Raw genomic sequence first — 20,462 nt, forward strand, 5'->3', positions numbered from 1 at the left:
TAGTGGTCTGCATGTGCCCTGCGATTGAATGGTCACCCACAACTTAAGCGGTACAAAAAATGGGTGAACACCAAACACACGTACACACCTCTCTTTCTATTGAACAACCTCAAAGGGTTCGATGGTATTGATTAGGATCGTACCGTATGTTTCCTAATTAAAATCTGTCTCAGCGCTTTGGAACAAACCCAGTGTGATCGCAGCTTCCCTGCCAACCGCATGCACACACAATCAGTGGCAGTGGACAAACTGTGAATACACAAGAAGATTGTGGATGGATAGATGGGTCTGTTATAGGCGGATAAGACTTTTAGTGTGATAAATTTGCAGGGGGATTAATATGAATATGAAATATGTTATGTGTAAATGCAATTCCAAAATGCTGTTAAACTACTACTAAATCAGAAGAACGGAAGACATGATGGATTTTAAAATTTCATTAAATGTTTAATTGATGAAATGTGTCTACATCAAAGCAATTCATGAAGCTGGATGGTCTGTCTTTGAATTTTGTGGTCTGTCACATTTAATTTTCCTTTAACACATTTATTGGTCTTCCTCAGGATAATTAGTTTGATTATCTAAACAATATACAATGCACAGTACAATATGTATCCTTATTCATCAATCTACATATGACAGTGACAGGCAGAATTGTTAACCACGCTTCCATTGCATGGCAGAACATACATAAACCCGTGTATCCAGTTTCTGTGACATTTTTGTCTTACATCGCAAAATACCTGAATAAAGGTTGGGGAACACGAATCTCAAATATACATATTGCAATACGTACAGCATATGCGGGAAACACGCAACAATTTAGTTTTACATCTGAAGTCATAAGCCGTGTCTCTTTATGTCATCCAATCAGCTCTCAACCCCACTTTAGTGTGACCTAGCCGTGTCTCATTTCTATTAGCAGTTCATGTCTGCTTAGACCCCGAGTGTAGCTCAGAGTAGTTACAAGAATATGTCTCTCTAATTAATTCTGTGTGCTTTTTTTGTGCATGGTTATTGCTTTCTTTGTTCAATGCTAAAGGTTGTTATTAGCTTGCCACTGTTGTTTTGCTGTATTTGGGTACAGCAGTCGCCACAAAAGGGTGTCTGTTGTGCGGGAGAAGGAAATGGGAGATAAGACATCTCCCTTCCAGTGCAGACGCGTTTGCAAAGCTCAGTCAAAGCAAGGCGTTATCGCACTGGGGCAGCAGCCAGCCAACCTTTGGAAATCCTCCTGCAGCTTCTAGTTATGCTACTCTGCCACCTTCATGTCCCCCCTGTGCTGTGATGTGTGAGCAAGCCCGCATTACTACTTTTACCTTTGACGTTGGGAATAGGTTGAGTTAGGGATAGGTAAATCATTGACAGTTTTTTTCTTGCAAAGCCACTGACATGACTGCATCGAGGAATTCATTTACAAAAGACTCAGGTGTTATATTTAGGTACCTTGCATGCACTCGTCACTGCAGGTTCAATTCCAGCACAGATCAGAGGATGTTGAGAATAATTATTAGTTGTGGCCATGTGAATCCCTTTGAGACATATCTGTGATTAAGTGCTATATAAATAAACTAGACTTGACTTGATAAGAGGCACAGAAAGTTTCTATTTAAACTCCAGGAATAGTTGTTGCTCCCACAGATGTAGATGTTCAGTGTGGGAAATTAGCAGCTGTTTGAAAAGTTTATAATAACAATAACGTCAATGTTAATTTCCGTTTGCCCATCTATGTCATGTTGTATTATATGCTATCGTAAAGCGGCTGGTTTGATTAAACACTTTGATTGTCTTTGACTTTATGCGTCACTTTTGCAGTAAGCTTCAAGTGGAAGCACAATTAAAATATTTCAGTTTATTGGTCACATTGGTATTTTTGTTTTGTCACAGTGGAGCTGCAGCCTAGCTCGAAAGCCGCGGCCGGCGCCATCCTCCCTCCCATCTGCAGCCATGTGAGTGCCAGCAGAATGCATTCATCATTTAAAACGCCTCATTAGGAATTCCCGCGCTTGAACTGCTGGGCTTGCAGCTGCATCCTCTCGGTGCGGATGTGTTCAAGTCAACGTTTGTGTGTTGGTCAAAGTACACGCGTAACCACACACGACATATGCATGTGTTTACTCGTCATTGTGAGAGCGTCCTGTCCACCTGCTTGACTAAAGGAACTTCTTATAGTTAATGCATGTGAGGAGAGAACCCTCGACTCTCTCACCTTCTCCCCATCTTTATGCCCCCCTCCTCTCTCTTACCTTCCATCTCATCCTACTTTCCCAGAATAGACATGATTCTCTCCATGCAGGAGGAAAAATAAATCCTCCTCCCCCATCTTTGGCACACAGCTCAGAGGGGTGTGAGGAAGGGCGTGAAGATAAGTGAAAGGAGAAGAAGCAGGAAGATAACGAGCCATAAGGGCACCCTTATACTAGAGGGAAAGGGAGCGGAGAGGCCAATAAACGTTAATGTAGTGCCCCCTATAGGTTTTAGTCACTGTAGCCTCCTTCATAGACTGAAGATACAAACGATGTTTTGACATTTTAACAAACCATCAGTGCGCGCTGTAATGATTCGTATTAAGAGGAATGCCCCTGAGGCTGTAGGATTTGGAATTTGACCCAAATTTCTAGACTGTAAACTAGCACAAAATCATCGGACCTTTCATCGCCTTTCATTTTGAGGTTTTGCGACTAAAGATTGTGTCAGTCCAAAATGCCTATAAAAAAGGGGGCAAGTCGTTGACAGTGTGTACAAGAGTGTGACTGGTTGTTTGTTCATACATACACTGCAACTGACAGACGACCAGCCCAAAGTGTGTCTTGTGTCTCATGTCCTAAGTCTCATTGTCATGATCATGTGGATGGCGTCACACAATTTTCCGGTTTAGTATTTGAATAAAGCTTCTCTTTTTCTCTAAATGGAAACAAGTAGCAACCCCCATTTTCACATACACACATACGGTTTGAGAGAAGAAGGAGAAAGATGTGAAGGGAAAATAATGAATGTGAATCTGAAATATGAAAAGCAGCGGACAAAAAGAAAATGAATCATTGATTTAGTCACAATTCCCTGCAATGAAATAGCACTGGAGTTGCTCATTCCCGGCACATTATGTGAAGTAATTGCAAGCTCAGGAAATGACTTTAACTTATCACCTGCGGAGATAACTAATATACAAAGTGAGCAGAATACTTTGTCTAAAGTAAAATCACAAAGACCTACGTTTCTTTGATGCATGGTACTGGGATTTGAAGGATGACATCTCACTGTTTAAAATATGTGGGAATAAGAAATGTGTTGCAGTTTATGAATAATCAAGTAAACATCTTATTTTGGAACAAGTGGTTAGAGTGTGACAAATGGGTGGATAGGTAGCTGCGGTCACACTTCTTAATCAATGAATTCATTGATAAGTTGACTTATTGAGCCCTCAATCTTAATTGTTCATCTTCGAAAGATATTTGCGATGATTGTACGCAATGGAATGGGAACGGTTTAAGAAAAGGCCATTTTCTGCAGGCTTGAATGAGTTTGGTGTGGAGCTTGCACAGAACCCTTACCTCATCCCCATCAAACACCCTTGGGATGCACGAGAGCTAGAATGATATACTGTTGCCAGAAAAAAAGTATTCAAATGAACTCACACATTTGAACATAAAACATGTTTGACAGGCAGTGAAACCTCAATCTGCAGATTTTTTTTTTTGCTGAAACCAATTAATCCCTTCTTTTCTCTCCCCTTTTACACGCGTAACACACACACGCACACACATAAGCAGCACATCTCTGTCAGCAGCCATGTATGCACACTGAGTCTAAAATTAGCATGCAGTGTGTTGAACAACAAACAGGCTGTAGGGAAGAAGACATTGTCTGCAAAAGAGTCTGATGACAAATGGCAGCGAGAACGAGAGACAGAGGAAGAGAGACAGAGTTGAATGAATGCATTTATATCGGAAATAGCAACAAATGATATGTTTATCATTTCTTCACACATACAAAGGCCAAATTTAGCGTTGTTATCATCATAATAGAACTCCACGTGAGAAGAGTTGTCGTAATGTTCCTAAGTAAATGAAGGTTCAATAAATAACACTACAATACAGATACTGTCCATTTTTACACACTAGAGGCACTTTGGTTAAAAGCGGACATGCTTTCTGCTGGGATGGCCCTACCGATGGAGTGGGTCTGATATTTCCCAGAATATTGGTTGCTCAGGACACAAAAAAATACAATACCATCAGTTTGCATTACCACCACTCTAGGCTGCTAAATGGGTTTCCCATCTCCCAGGTTAGCATAATTATACACAGTGAGCGAGTGCTGCCTTTATTATTGACTCTATTTTGATGTAATGCCCTGTGAACTGACAAACTTTAATCACTTGGTTGTAACCATTGACCAATGCGATCTACTAATCTATCCATTTCATATTGCGCTTGTCCTTATTTGGGTCAAGGGTGAACTAAGCATAGCAGACTATAGGCAAGAAACAGGGAGCCGAAGGAAACCGGAGCATCTGGAGAAAACCTATGTATGCAATCACGGCGAGAGCATGCAAACTTCTCATGAGTATAATTTTTATGGAACGGGTTTATAATTTGACTGTAGTTACTGAACAGATTTTATTTACCGAATAGATTTTGGGGCAAAGCAAAATTGGGTGTCTTTGGTCAACAATAAAATAATTCCCATAGATTTTGCAATGTGTGATATAGTACATACTATAATAGCTATAACAGAGTAGGTTGGGCTTCACATATAAATAAATATAATAAATATATTGGACATTGGACAGCGACAGTATGGATATCAGATGGTGTGTCCAGAGGCGTTGCACCTGTTGGGGATGTGGGTGTTCAAGCACCTCCACTTATCCCAAGGGGTCAACACCCACACTTTTCCTGCTCTTAATCATTCAATGACTAGCTTCCACACAACAGCTTTTTAACATCTTTCCCAGATGTCATTTTTCAACAACAATAAGAGAAACATAAACACATCAGGGAGTGTGGGCGTTTAAAAATTTCTCATCCATATTAATAAGAAGCTGCATCTCTTGCAAAATTGTATCCATTTAAAGTGATAAATTGGCAATAGCAGTGCACGATGATGGAAATGGCTTCATGTAGTTCACCCATGTTTCAAAAGAGACAGGAGCATCCTGTAAAACGCAGGTGAGCTCAAAAAACATAATCATAATCATAATTATGGGGGACGGGGAAACGTTAACCTCCTTATGTAAGTCTACGTGTATAATACATGCATGAATGTCTATAACATGCTGAACTACAATTCCAGGTCAAAACAATCAAATAACAGTCAGCGACCCATGTCACTAATGAACTGAATCCCAACATAATCAAAACAAGTGTAATCTCTTGCTGATCCTCCTAATTGGCATCACTCTCCTCTCTGCTAAATGCTATCTGATGTTATGATGTGACATCTTATGGATGCAAGTAGCACTTATTAGATTACAGGCTGCAACAATGATGCTGAAGGCTCGTTTCAAATTTCCAGTAACTTAGACCAGCACAGAAATCATTTCCAATCAGGTTTTACAGTATAACAGTAATGTGAATAACAGTAAAGTGCGACCAAGCAATGGTGAAGGGGGGGTGTTTAGTACAACAATGATGCTGAAGGCTCATTTCAAATTTCCTGTAACTTAGACCAGCACAATGTAACTCCCAATCAGGTTTTACAGTACAGCAGTAATGTGTATAACAGTAAAGTGCGACCAAGCAATGAATTGAAATAATAATTTATTATATTGTCATTATTATTATTACCAAGGCATATGCAAGCGCAACCTACCTCAGTGAGGTGTGGGTTTGGGTTGAAGCCACATTGGTTACACACGGTGGCCTTACACTGGGTGCAGATATTGTAGTTGGGCACAGCTGGTGGGTTGGAGAGCTCTGTGGTGGTACACACCGGACACAGTTTGCTCTTTGGCATGGGCGCGATCTGTGGCACCGAGTAGGGCGAGGTGGGTGTCACACCACGGTCTGGTGACACCGAGGGGGAGCGGCCAGTCCTGGAGCCGCCCGAACTGTTAAAGTCGACTTGCAGGTTTCGTCTGGAGGCGTGCTGGCCGGGACTCTGCCCTGCATGGGCCCCCATGCCGGCCCCGGCTGGACTGTGACTCATCCCATGGCCTGAGCCCTGTCCAGTTCCGGACCCCTGGCCTGACTGCATGTGACGCGGGGAGGTTGGGGTGTCATGGGCGGCCAGGCGATAGGGCTCACCGCTTCTCGAGCCTATTCCACCTCCAGTGGCCATTCCTCCTCCCATCCCACCTCCCATTCCTCCGCCTCCCATCCCACCTCCCATTCCTCCGCCCATTCTGCCTCCCATTCCTCCACCCATCCCACTTCCTAAACCTCCTATTCCTCCCATCCCGCCTCCACCTTGAACTCCTTGCTGCATGCCAAGTTTGGGGCTACCCATCTGACCCATTGGTCCCCTGAAAGAGAAGAAGAAAAAGAAGACAAAAATTAGACATCAAGTCATTTGTACCTTGAGTACAAACCGAAAGTGGTTGATTTTCAATACGTCAACATTTGCACCTGCTGCTCGCACAAACTGTATCATAATAACAAGCAAGTAATCTAATGCTGGGTCAATCTAAACACGTCCTAAAATGAAAAGAAAACCAAACACAAATGTGTAGTGCATGTGCGTGTGTGCGCGTGTGTTAATCCTATTTCAAGTTTGTTCCGTAACTGTATGGGAAACGGATTCATTTAACATAGTACTGGATGAATAAGCAATTAAGAATCCTAAATGTCAATGTTTGGTAGGCAATCCCATTATCTTCTTACAACCAGATTGACAGAAACAGTATTGAGGGGGAAAAACGCAAAAATAATTAGTCCAGGGTGCTGATGAAAGCTGGGAAAGGAACTCACAACAACCACAGGCACAGAGCAATTAAAAGGGAGCATAGCAGGCTACACACACACACACACACACACACACACACACACACACACACGCACACACACACACACATCTCGCATGTGTGAATTGCAATCGCAGTGGGCCGAATGCGGCCCGTGTTCAAATTTCTACCGGCCGCCAGCTTCTGGCATAATATTAAGAACTTGTCGTCCCTCAGCACCGCCAACCACAGAAGAAAACTAAATGTACAGAAAAAAGGAAACTATATTTCACCAGAAGATGGGCACAGACCTGTTCCTGGTTGCTTTCGGAAATATGCTCCGAGCGCACGCTGCCTCTCCGAACACACCGATCCCAAGGTTGTGTTCGGTGTCAAACTGAACCTCTCGCTGCATGACTTTTGTGTGGCACTTTCCAGAGGGGCTGTTGCTTCCAGGACAAGTAGAAATTGGCATATTTTTATTTCCGAAATAAAAAAACAACTGTGTCTGCCAAGTTCGTTGAGCGGCTGGCAATTTTCTAAAAATTCATTATCAAGAAACACTACCAGAAGAAACATGCAAACTACAACGTTCGTGAACAATTAGAGAAACTAGAAGCTCAGTGTAACTTTGCATGGTAGCTGAATTCTCACGGTATTTGTGAGCTCAAAAAAATACAACACTCCAACTTGTCCTGAGCTTGCTGATTTCCTCCAAGCCGGTCACTAGTTGACCGGGCCAGTCACAAAGCAACAATGTTATTGTTGGTGGGATATGAGGCTGCGACGAAAGCAAGAAGCGCTGAGGCCGGGGAAAACAAACGAACCAACCAAACTGGTTGTAATAATGCATGGGCACTGCAATTAATCCTGCTCTTGAGAAGTTACTCACAGCTTCCTTTCGGAAGAAGAGCAACGAGAGACGCAATGTGAATTTTTAGAGGTTTGCGCTTCTATAACTTCCCGATTAGGACTTCCCTTGCCGTGATTGCTGAAAACCAAAGTTTGGTAGGCTGCATAAGTTGCCACATCGTCCAATCAGCTTGAAGTATTGCACTCAATTGTCCCACCTTTCCCGAGCATATCACAGTGGAGCAGTCCCACATTGATACTGTGAAGAACTCTGTCTGGGGATTCACATATCAATCTGGCTCTTGCCAGGTTAAGATAAGCGGTCAGCCCCCAGACATTTTCACCTCACCAAATCTGCCCCACTTTGCAAAACGTTTGGACAGCCTTGCTGTACATAAAGTGGCATCCCCTGGCGCCCCAAGCAAGAAGGTAGTTAAGGGCCCTACAACAAAGGGTGGGGTGATGAATTGGACCAAAATACCAAAAAAATTACGTATTTGTGAAGAAGCAGCAAATGTGCTCCTTCAGATTGTGACAAGAGTGTGTGTTTCGGTCGTACGAAAGTAGAAACCAAGAACTTTAAGACATTAAATAATGGTATCATATTTGCGCGCAGGAAAACATTGTGAGGGAATTCTGCTATGTATGCTTTGTTTGCACATTGTCTCATCATGTGTGTATTTGATAGAGTGACTCAACAGGAAGCTCAAAGCTCCATTAATTCAGGCAGCTGGGTGATGGTGGAAGAAGACAGAATAAGAGGCTTAAAAAGCTGGTGAGGGAACCGCAGTACAGTAAGAAAAGGATAAGCTTTAGTGCACAGCTGGGAAAAAATAGTTAATGTCTAAAACTTAAATGCAGCAGCAACACGTCTACACAATCTTGTGAGATCCAATACAAGAGCTGGATTAAAGATTCTGTTGTTATTGTTTTGACAAGAGAGCCTCGTCCTGCTCACGTCTCGAGATTGAGAAGGCGCTTACAAGTTTGATGTGAGCAAAGTAAACACAATGATGCCATCTTCGCAATCTTTTGCCGTGTGTATAAAATGGGAGAGGAAATGAGCAAGATGTTTATCTGCTTTAGTGGTGCTGCAGCTGCTTGAATTGATCTTTTCCATCTCACTTTGCTGCATCAGCTGACTCATCTACTGGCCAGTGGTTACACAGCCAAGGAGGAAATAATCCAAGTCAATCTTGCATCGGTCTCACATGTTTGTGGTACAATTTGATACATCTAATCGGTAGTGATGCCTTTCCTCAGTTTTTCGTGCACTTTCATAAAGCCGCACCTTTTCAGAAACTATAAAACCTCCACAGTAATCATGGAAGATCTTTTGTATGGAATGGACTAAACGTACACTACCGATGTACAATATGATGATATGATGACATCATATTTGTCAAAGGTTGCAAGCGGTTGTCTTGAGAAAAAAACATGATGTGCATAGCATCACTGAATACTACATAATGCACAGCTGGAACTCTCCGTGGACAAATATCGGGGAGTCCACCAATTTTCTATGCAAATGAAGTCTTTAAATGACTACAAGACTTATGATTGCAAAAAAATATTTAAAAGTCTTCCAAACTTTGAAGTCATGTATAGTCGTTTACAAAATTACATTTTGAACATTGCCATGGCAACCAGATCGACTTTGTTGGTCCTTAATAATTGGTGGACCGGCCAGGATAGCTTTCACATTATATTGGAGCCAAAAGTTACTCTTCTGTTCCTTTACCCCCATTAGCAACATAAATAAACAGAATTGTTCAATGAACCATGAGGCTGTTTGCAAAAGAAACTAAAGGCTAATGTTAATGACGTGCCCTTTCATAATTTACTCAGCCCAAAAAACACGATAAGGATTGCAATATTGAATCATTAGTCTAAATTCAATCTAAAGGACCTAATTGGAAAGTAAATAGAAGCACCACCTGAATGACTATTGAGACAGCCTGTTTTCTGCGTTGCTTCTGAATAATAATTGTCGAAGAATGCATTGTAAAAGACCCAAGCACAAGGTGTTGCGCATAATGCAGAGCCATTCATCCAGGCCATTCATCCGGGCAGCAATTACATTACCAGGAAAAACAACATTTACGCATTTGACTGCAGCCTGATGATTTACACCGCAAACAGGCTGACAATTTTGCTAGCCGGCCTTTCACAGAAAATGAATGAGCCAGACGGGCAAGACAGAGTGACTCAACTGCCTTGGACCCTGAAATTAAAAGCCATGACAAATGGCGGCAGGTGTGAAAATGATCTCAATGAAGGGCAGCAGAGTGAAGAAAGGGATGGTCTGAAATAATGATTATGCTTAGCATGCACCACCATATTTGAAAACCGACATCTCTGTCATTCTGTGCCACCATGCATGTGCCACATTGAGTTGCCATCCAAACAACTCTTCCGCTTATCCAAGGGCGAGTCGCGGGGGCAGCGGCTTAAGCAGGGAAGCCCAGACTTGCATCTGCCTAGCCGCCTCGTCCAGCTCCTCTGGGTGGGATTCCAAAACGTAGGATCCAATTTTCCTTCCTGAAGCAAGTCTTCTGGAGAGCTAACTTTTCTTTCTTTTGGTTTTGCTCGGCGTCGTGCTGGTAGAATTTGGCGGAAGGAGGGTGTTTGCAATTTTGTACGCTGGGACGGAAGTAGACTTTTCCCAGCTAAGCCGCACCGTGTCCCTCATTTGCGTCAAAATCTGGGTGATTGAATCCCAAATCTGTAACCATCTCATATTGTGTGAATGTAAAATGACTGCCACATCCTGGCACTTCAGATCACACATCCCTCAACAACATAAAGAGGCTCCTTCTAGTGGTGGTAATGTAATGTAAAATGGAATGGAACTCTTAAGATATAAAGATGCATTTGCATTGGTTTTCATGCAAGGTGTATTAATCAAGAGAAGAATAAAAATCTAGACCGAAAAATGTAATTAGCATCTCAGAAAACACGTATTAGTAAAAGAAATGTTTGCATTAAACTACTACTTTTGAACATTTGAATTAGTGTTGGAAGTGTTATGATGACATGTGTTTGTTTTGGCTGAGATGCAAGTGTTCCTATCAAAACCAAAATGATACTGACAAAAAATATTCCAGAGAGGTCATGAAGGGGTTGGCATCTCTACTTTCATTTTATTTAAATTCATTTTATTATTATTCTCCCCATGGGGAAATTCAAACTGCTGTATATTTCTGCGCTGCACGCGCCACGGACAACCAAATGATACACATGCAGATGTGTTACAGTGAAAGGGGTGCAAACAGAATTGCAGCTCTTGAGCTGAGCGATGGGGGACGCTGCCTTGCTCAACCGCACCTCACCAGTAGTGAAGAAGCACACTAGCTTACCCGTATTTCCAATAACATTTGAAATGTATTGGTATTCAAATAAAAGCTGACATGTTCACTGATTCATTTTCATTGGAGATACTTTGGATCAATGCACACGTGTTCAAACTGAATTGAATTGTCAATCATTTTAACACAATCAGACAAGTCGGCATAACTGGACTCCCGTTTGGGAGATGGTGAACATAAATCCCATTCACAATGCAAACCTTTGAACACATTTGACAAAATGACCTAGTTTTGAAAACTTACCCCCGCCAAAAAAATAAATAAGTCTTGCCGACTATAATAACATTCCATTTCTGTCTTCGGTGGTGCCAATCCTTTCACAGTAAAGGGAGCCATAAGAGCTAAGTGTCACTTTGCTGCTAAGGGACCATCTCAAAGTGCTCAGAAATACTCTTTGTTGTTGTTACTTACCTCAGCTTGAGCTTTGAGGATTGATTGTGCACTTTTGACTCAAGGAGGACGTTTTGCTAGATTTTTCTTGCAGGGATATTTTAGCATGCAAGGCATGTATTTCCATTAATTAAGTCCATTGTATTGCTTCAAGTGCAGATGTTTTTCTTGTGTGTGAAAAATCCAATGAGCCAACTCTATGGTAGCTTACAAGCCACACTCCACTGCCCCATAATGCATTGTATTAATCACATTGCAACTTCATTAGTACCAAAAAATGTGAATGCAGTGCATTTAAAATACAAAAAACATCAAGAGCTGTGCAATTCAAATTCTTGGCAAGAAAGAAATGATGAGGTTGCTGGATAATTTTACTTTACCACCATCTTTGGGTAAACCACAGTGAGGGCGAAGGGACAGACAGGGTGGTAAATCAGTGTAATGTTGTGAAAAAGCAAATAGATGAATCTGAAACTCATTTGTCAAAGTGCTTCACAAAACAAGACGAAAGGCTAATGGGAGTCAACACAATAAGCTGTATAGCGGCGATGTTGTCTGCATACTTTCCGAGCTATACCAAAGCGTACATGCATGTGAATGGGCGGCAAATTCTGGTCGACAACATAATGAGAAAACATGTCGTGACCTTCACAACTGCAACGAGGGAGAATAGACGCCAAACGCAGCGTATTAGCCTCAGAAACAAACATGGAAGTCATGAGAAGTTGACACATTTCTTTGCGAACAGTGCTGTTCATTTTCTGTGGTAAAGCAGCGAAATAATCACAAACTACATAACTGCACTGAATTACCACCTGACGACATATCACCAGGATTTAACGTATATGCGTGGCACCGCAAGGGCATTTAGATCTCCACCAATGCAAAAGTTCAAACTGTTCAAAATAATAAGCATAATATTGTTTTTTTTATTTTGTGTAGCAGTCGAATTGTTTTGCAATAAAATTTGCAACAGCACTTAACAAGGTTGCTGTTTTGGCTCAGAGTTACAACATACATCTTTTAGGGTGCAGCAGGAAATGATCTCCTTTGACTTATTTGTCCCAATAAATATTGCACCCTGTACTGGTTGCCAGCCAAGTGCAGGCCCACACATAGACAAACGACTATTTGCTCCCACAATCACACCTATGGGCAATTTGGAGTGCTCAATGGGCCTACCATGCATGTTTTTGGGATGTGAGAGGAAACCTGAGTACCCGGAGGAAATCCACACAGGCACGGGGAGATCATGCAAACTCCACACAGGAAGGCTGGAGCCGGAATCAAACCCACAACCGCACAGTGAGCCGGACGCACTAATCAGCGTTTGTCTCTTGTCACAATACAGTTTAACAAATTCCAGTCTTGTAACTTGTGATTTTTTTTCAATTTGTTCATGATTATATGTTCACAGAGATATAGATCACATATGGGCATATGCAAATACAGTCAACAAAGTGGGCGTAAACCAGCCCGGCATGAGTGAGTTGACTCAGATGGAACATGAACACGTGACACCACAGCAAGCAAATGTTCTGTTCCATATGTGCTTTCTCTCTACTTCTCTCGCTCTCTCTCTCTCTCTCTCTCTCTCTCTCTCTCTCTCCTTCTCTCTCTCACTACCTCTAAGTTCCTTTCACTGAGCCATCTGGACATCATTGCTCTTGATTCCCGTCTTCATTTTCTCCCCACGCCAATTCAGACTTCACACATTCTTCTCATATCCTTATTTGTGCCTTTTATGTATCTTAGTGCGGCTCCGACTTGAAGAAAATTAGGGCTCCATTATTTTGCGCTTCTATGCACTTTTCAGTCTTGCCCAAATCACCACCGATTGATTGGAACATTTTATTATGAATATACGTATAGATTTAAGAAATTACTGCTTTATACAATTTTACTGCAACTCCACCTTAATTGCAGTATAACATTGTTATTTACTAAGCATATATTTTTCCTATTTCTCCTCTCTATTATATAGAGTTGCTCATGAAAAATAAAATGTACAGTACATAATGCCAACCCTTTAAAAAAAATCAATACATATTGTACATGTACAAATGTACAGTATATAATGCAAAAGGTTTTAAAAAAATCACAACACATTTTTATTTTAAATTTTGTTATTGTCATGCACTTTATGAACCTTGTGTTGGATTCATACAAAAACAGTCAACTTTGTTTTTCAATTAGAAAAAAAAATTGAACATGAAGCTACCTTATTTTTGCATAGTTTTTTGTGGCTAAATTAAATGTTTTTGGCCAAAAATGTCAAGCATGTTTATAGAGTGGATCTCTGTGTTTTGGAATGTTTAGAGGAGAGAATGTTGTTAATATTTGTCAATTGTGGGGTTGTGAAGCCCTTTGAGACTCTTTTGTGATTAAGGGCCGTACAAATAAACCTGACTTCTATTAAAACATTAAAGTTCCATCTATCTTCTCTTTTGGTATCCCTCACTAGGCTGGTGGATTTGCTGGAGCCTCTATATGGAGCTCTGGAATATAAAACTATAATGTTCGTAAACATCAAAATGTACTACAGGAGATATTCCTTGGCAATATTAGTGATATTTATTTTTCTGATGATAATATGTCAGACTTTATTTTCAGTTGGCTTTTTCATGGTTGGCCTTTCGTTCCCTCTGTTCCTCCCACCCACTTTCCTCTATTTCTATGCCCTTGCCAGAGTGGTCTTTTCCATAGCCTCATTTCTCTTTTTCCCTTTATTCACTGCTCTTACCCTTTTAGCTCTGTATAACTCTATCACTCTCTTCCACCCTTACATCTTTGCACTTTAGACTGCACAAGACCAATACAGCAGCGGGGAGGTGGAGTTACTTCCAGGCTGCTTGTGATTGGTTGAAAATCTGTAGGGAGTCAAGCGTCGACAGCACATCGTAAACGTACGTAATAACCTGGACTGCCAAGGCCTCTCACGAATGAAGCCAGAGGGCAGCCATCTTGCGTGAACAAACTCACTGACAAATTCTGTTTGGTTTTTGTGGAAAACATTGTTGTCAGTTTATACCAGGATCACTGTTTGGAGTGACCCTCACAAAGAATAAATAATAAGCAAGCATATGCAACATGCTTGAGGTCCAGTGTGTCAAGGCAGCTTGTCAAAATTTTAAGGGGCTCTTGCATTTCGACGATCAAGACATACAAGGTGTGCCAGAAAATATATAAGATGTCAAACGTTTTTCTTCTTTGACGCAGCGTTACACAAAGAGATAAATATGCTATCAGTGCAGCACAAATGAACATGTGCAGATGCAACCTCCAACATTATGCGAATAGCTTCTCCAATGCTCTTCAGATGGAGCCAAAGCAACTAAGTATTTTACATTATTGTTCTTTTTTTTCTTCTTTTTGCTCATGCTCAGTTTGTAATAAGATGTTCTGAAATACACGTTCAACATGTAACCATGTAGTTGTGCTAACAAACAAATTTTTTTGAAGGCTATTATTCAGACATCTATAAAACTGGGTCACGACTTTGTGGCAACAGTAAAATGCGGGTCCTAGGGTAATAACAGTTGTGAACCACTGCAATGTGCCTGTGAAGACTTGTTTGTCAAAATGCACGTCTCATCTAAAGTCAGGTGAGATAAGCGCCAACTCGGGCGACCATTGTGAAGAAAAGCGCTATGTATATTTGAATGGACGGACTGACATGCTAACATACAATACATGATACTCTTTCATCTTCATGCTTCCATTCTATGACCACACAAATGTCGCTGGAGGGGATGAGTAGAGTGATGGAAAGAAGAGCAAAAGAAGAGGAAATCTAAGCATCCTCCCTCCAGAAGGACGCTCAAATGGAAAGAGGGAGGCGGACATAAGGAGAGGAGGACTATGTGCAGGCATTGCAAACGAGAGACGAAGAGGGGGGGGGGCGGTACAGGCAAACACGCTTTGCACGTGATCATTCAGCTCACATGGCCTCTTTATCCTGTCTTATCAATACTTAATGTGATGCGCTGCACGCTATGCAAACCTTTATTCCAACATATCTGATAGAAGCAACACTGTCTCAAATGCAATCGTGCTCCTATGATGCCTCGTCTGAACTGTCGTTTATTAGAAGGCAGCTTAAGCTGTCCATGCCTCCTCTGAGTCGCTATGTTATATAATGATGGATATGCCGTGTCGTTGCTCCTATATGCACCCTCTCTCATAAGGGGTGGGAATCAATCATGCACACGGCATGCCTACATGTAACATGAATCTACTACTTATGCTTATCCTGTTTCTGCGTCAACTTGATTGCGTCCAAGCGTTTTTTTTTTTCTTCCCATCTTACTATACATAGCTGGGAATGCTCAATGATGCATTGGGCAATAGCCTCTATGGACAGGAAATTTACAGGTCTGCAAAATCTCTTATTTCCATAAGAGGGGTGTGCAATTGAGTTTATCTGTTCTAACCCCAACAATACGTAGTACCACTATGACACACATCCCACGCATTCAAGGCAAGCCCCGTGAAGCACGCGCGCGCACATGCACACACACGACACGAAAGTCACGTGTCGATCACCTCTAGAATAAAACAGCAACACAAAACAAAATTTCATGAGTAACGTGCACGAATGCTGCATTTGGTAAGAAACGACAAACACGGAGGCTCGCCTAGCCGTGCGCGTCAGGAAGTGAGTGAGTGCGGTCGTGTACTCGAGCGCGCGCGCGTTTTTCTGCAGCTGGTCACGCCAGGTCCGTACAACGCACCACGCAAGAGGGGAAATACTACCATCGCAGCACATGACAGCACCGAATACGAAGGCGGATGATGGGCTTCGGGTAGTGGCTGCTATAGCAACTGCTTTCATTCAATGTCAAGTTGTTTTTTCTTTGGGGGGTGGGGTGGCAGGAGGTTCCACCGTGGTATCTGTCACACCGCAGGGATGTCCTCCTGAGGCAACCTTCCAATTCGTATGTGCATTCTTCACGAGACCAAAATTTAGCGGAACCACTGGCCCTACCTCGTCATCCCCATCCCGGGGCCTCCGACTCCCATCCCTCCGCCGGCAGCAGAGCCATTGACGGGTTTCACGTGCTGTCCTCCCGGCCCTGCGGTCGCGGGTCCTCCGGGCATCACGGAGCCCATCATCCCGGCCTCTCCGGGCTGCCCGCCGCCCTCCATGCTCGCCTCGTTCCCCATCTCGGTCTCGGCTCAGCAGCCAGGCGGGCGGTGAAGAGCGGTACCGCGTCCGATCGGTCTGAGCTGTCTGTTTCTGTGTCGCTAAGATGCCCTTTTAATGGAAATACATGTGGTCCAAAATAGAATGGACCGGGGTACGAAAGGGGGAAAAAGAGAAGAGGGAGAGCGAACTCAGCGTTGCTCCTGTATCACCGCCATCGTCTTCATCATCCTCCTCCTCCCCGTCAGCCTCAGCACCAGTAGGCTGGGTTCTGACGTGTGACGGGAGCGCGCTTGGGCCGTCCGGGCAGAGGGGAATACAACCGATAGGCAGCGCAAGAGAGTGCGATTGGATTCATGGAGTCACACGTTGCAGTTCAAGAGAGGCTATAGTTAGAATGTGACTCCTCGAGACAGAAAAAAAGCAAGGAAGCAAGAAAACAAAAAAAAGCAAGAAAGAAAGCTAGAAAGAAATAGACAATGAATGAATGAATTTTTGGGTGTTTTGTGCAAAAAAGGGCTGTCAATTTTTAAGCGAAATTGGGTTGTTTTTGACCCAGCAGTTTTAATGATGTAATATTTGATCGATTTATTGATATGTCTTTATTTCGAACATATTTAAAACATAAAAGTTGTTGTTGACAAAAGGTCGTATTAGATCAAAATAACAATTGGAATTAAATAATTTCACAATTACAATGAAAAATTATGCATCTTGAAGCTACTCCTGTGGACTAAAAATAATTGACTCGCAAATACAGTGAAACGTACGTTTGCAAATATACACGAGTATGTTCGAACACATTTGTGCAACAGTACCAGCAAATACACTCGAACCTAGCATTTTTTCCACAATGCCACGTGGCATTGACTAGTGCATGCACGAGTAAAAAAGCTGATTTGTTTTAAACATTTGGACTACATTATACCAAAATGTTCAAATATTAAGAAAGCAAACATTTTTATTCGTAATATAATGCGTTTATTGTGCCTTTATTGCCCCTTTTTCATTGCAGCGGTTGCACTCCGAGGCAGGATGAAAATCTCGTCCCAGGTGGCCAATGAGAAGAGAAAGGTGAGTGGTTTGGTCTTTAAAGAGCTTGACTTTTGAAAGGCTTGTATACAAATAGAGTCACTGGGGTGCCCGCACACCCATCAAGTATGAACTTAAACAACTGAGCAAATCATTGGCTATCTCTCTATTTCTGAAAGTCTGAGAGCAAGACGTTCTACAGTCGACAAGTAACAATAATCGCCTGCCTTCACTGAGTTGCTCCACCCATGGCATAATTAGCTGAAGACCCAGAGCCACTTTCAAGTGACGGCTGAAACACACGTTACTCAGAAGTTTTGAATTTTAAAAAAGAATGCATACAATGTCTTCATTAAGGCTTCATAATGTCAGGGTCAAATGTTAATAGACAGCAGCCAAGGAGCATCTCTGCAGTGCGCCATGTTGAAAGAACTACTCCAACCTTGAAGCCTCACCAAAAACCTCTAACCTTAGCGTTGAGTCAATCACTTTGACATGATGGACTCATTGACCTGCCTGCCGGGCCGATTACTTAAAGAGATTAGAAATGAGCAACGTGCCAGCCTTCCACTTCACTCTGAGCAACATAAAACACTATTGGTCAACTGTGAATGCTTAATTGAATGACTGATGGGCCGCAAAGACCTCATCAGCACTTTCACTGGCCAACTCCTTTTCTTTCACTTGAACTCATTGCCACAAATAAGCGACAAAAAGATACAACAATTCCATCTTTCACTCTTTGTTAATGACATAACAAGAATCATTTTTGAAACTTTGAAGTGCATGTGAATGGAGTATGCTTGATTGCAAAACTGGAAATAAAACGTCTGTTTCCTTGGTAATGTAAGAAAAAAACTTTCGAACTAAATTACCTAAGGAAAAATACACGATATCCAAAGTACACGAACATCATTTTAACCTTTATTTGATTCTCTTTATGTTGGCCTTCTCAATATATCTGAATGAAGTTGACATTTAACTGCACTTAACAATTTATTAAACCAGTTGCTTCATAGGAAATCTGAAACCCCACCGCCCAAGCCACCAAAGAAAAAAGTGTCAGCCTCCGTTTCCTTCAAACAGTACATCCCAAAGAATTTCACCACCTCAATGCAAAATTAGTTACAGCTATGTGTGATGGGAGAGATTCTGCTCTCGTCGACATTGTGTCCATGCCCAAGAGAAGCACTTTTGTTTGCGGAATCAGAGGAAAAGCTTTAAAACTTTACACTTATTAAACTACAATAAGACATGGATGAAAGAACCGAGGGGAAAGCTAAGAGATGGAAGGGACAAAAGGAAACGAAAATGGATGGAGCGAGGGGGCTAGGGATGGATGGATGGATGGATGGATGGATGGATGGATGGATGGATGGATGGATGGATGGATGGATGGATGGATGGATGGATGGATGGATGGATGGATGGATGGATGGATGGATGGATGGATGGATGGATGGATGGATGGATGGATGGATGGATGGATGGATGGATGGATGGATGGATGGATGGATGGATGGATGGATGGATGGATGGATGGATGGATGGATGGATGGATGGATCAACGGGTGGGGGGATTGAATCAAAATATTCTCTTCTGAGTGCATAGCCCAGACAAGAAAAAATTAAAGCTACGTAGTTGTTTGTGCAATATGTTTGGATCCACTATTTCCACGACTGTTAGTTTCTCTGCAAAACTCACTATTTGAAAAAAATAGCAACAAGTGTATTCTGCATATGATGAATAGAAATGACTGGACTTCTTGGCCGTTGAGGGCTTTTTGAAGTCAGGATCTTAGATTCATGTATAATATATTTAACGTATCCCTCTTGCGGGTGTATCTTCTGGAGTTGTTTGACAACCAAGAAGTCCAGATGCTTCGATTCAATCTAGATGATCTCACTTTGGATGAGTTCCAAACTTGCAACAAGGTAGTCCAGTGTTGAATTCACCCATATCAAACAAGTGCTGATTTTACATTTGAACAAGCCCTCACTTGGTAACCATGACTTCGTCTCATTACTTTCATTCTTGTCAAAAAACAGTGTCAGGGTTTTTTTTTCCCCTCATTTAATAGTCCTGTGACTTCTTGTCTGCCATGACCTAGATCAGTCCGTGTTTCGCTGAAGCGGCACTGAAGCACTAACAAGGATAGGAAGAGCAATAACTCATGCCTTAGCCTTAACTGCATGTTACCACAGAACTTTTGTCTTTCTTACACACAGAGATCGTGCAATGTTAGCATAGAAGCCTGGCCGACATCATGCTATCTTACCATCACCTATGTGCTGCTTCTTCGGGATGGAAGAGTGGAATCTACCCGAAGTAACTGTAGAGAAAGAAGAGACCATGCATTATCAAGAAAAGCTTTTATAAAGACTCTTTGAAATTCGGTCTGTTCTAGGAATTTTATGTTGAATAGGAATGAGGAATTTTGACCTAGATATACCTTAATATTTCTTACTTTTTAATCAAAAATTGTTTTGCTGGAAATTAATAGAGTGAATAACTAAAACAAACATTTATATCCAAGACCAAGATCAGCTATAGCATGTTGAGGCAGTTTTATTTTCACACATGCTGCATTTCCCTAAATTAAGGAGAGCAAGTGTGAGAGAGGAGAGAGCGAGACCTTCAGGATTGGTGTCTCCATCTAGTGTATGGAAGTGGTCTGCACAGTTTAAGCTATTGTCATTTTGTTTCTGGCATTGGAATTGCTTTCACTCATTGCATGGTAAGGGTCCAGAGTGCATGTAAAGTGCACATAACCCGAACAACTGTATATGT

The 20,462-nt window shown here is 42.0% G+C and overlaps 1 protein-coding gene across 4 annotated transcripts in view; it reads right to left on the reverse strand.

Moving 5' to 3' along the window:
- bsna (bassoon presynaptic cytomatrix protein a) overlaps positions 1-16,893 on the reverse strand; it is a 68,302-nt gene extending 51,409 nt beyond the window's left edge. For all 4 annotated transcript variants that reach the window (XM_088364314.1, XM_088364328.1, XM_088364322.1 and 1 more), the window contains exons 1-2: positions 16,481-16,893; positions 5,815-6,466 (exon numbers count right to left, since the gene is read on the reverse strand). In XM_088364314.1, coding sequence (XP_088220440.1) covers positions 5,815-6,466; positions 16,481-16,659 — 831 coding nt within the window. In that variant the 5' untranslated portion in view covers positions 16,660-16,893. The remainder of the gene's footprint in view (positions 1-5,814; positions 6,467-16,480) is intronic.
- Between the last annotated feature and the right edge of the window lie 3,569 nt (positions 16,894-20,462).

This window comes from Syngnathus floridae, chromosome 2 (genome assembly GCF_059516105.1).
Source record: "Syngnathus floridae isolate MCC-2025c chromosome 2, RoL_Sflo_1.0, whole genome shotgun sequence".
NCBI lineage: Eukaryota > Metazoa > Chordata > Actinopteri > Syngnathiformes > Syngnathidae > Syngnathus > Syngnathus floridae.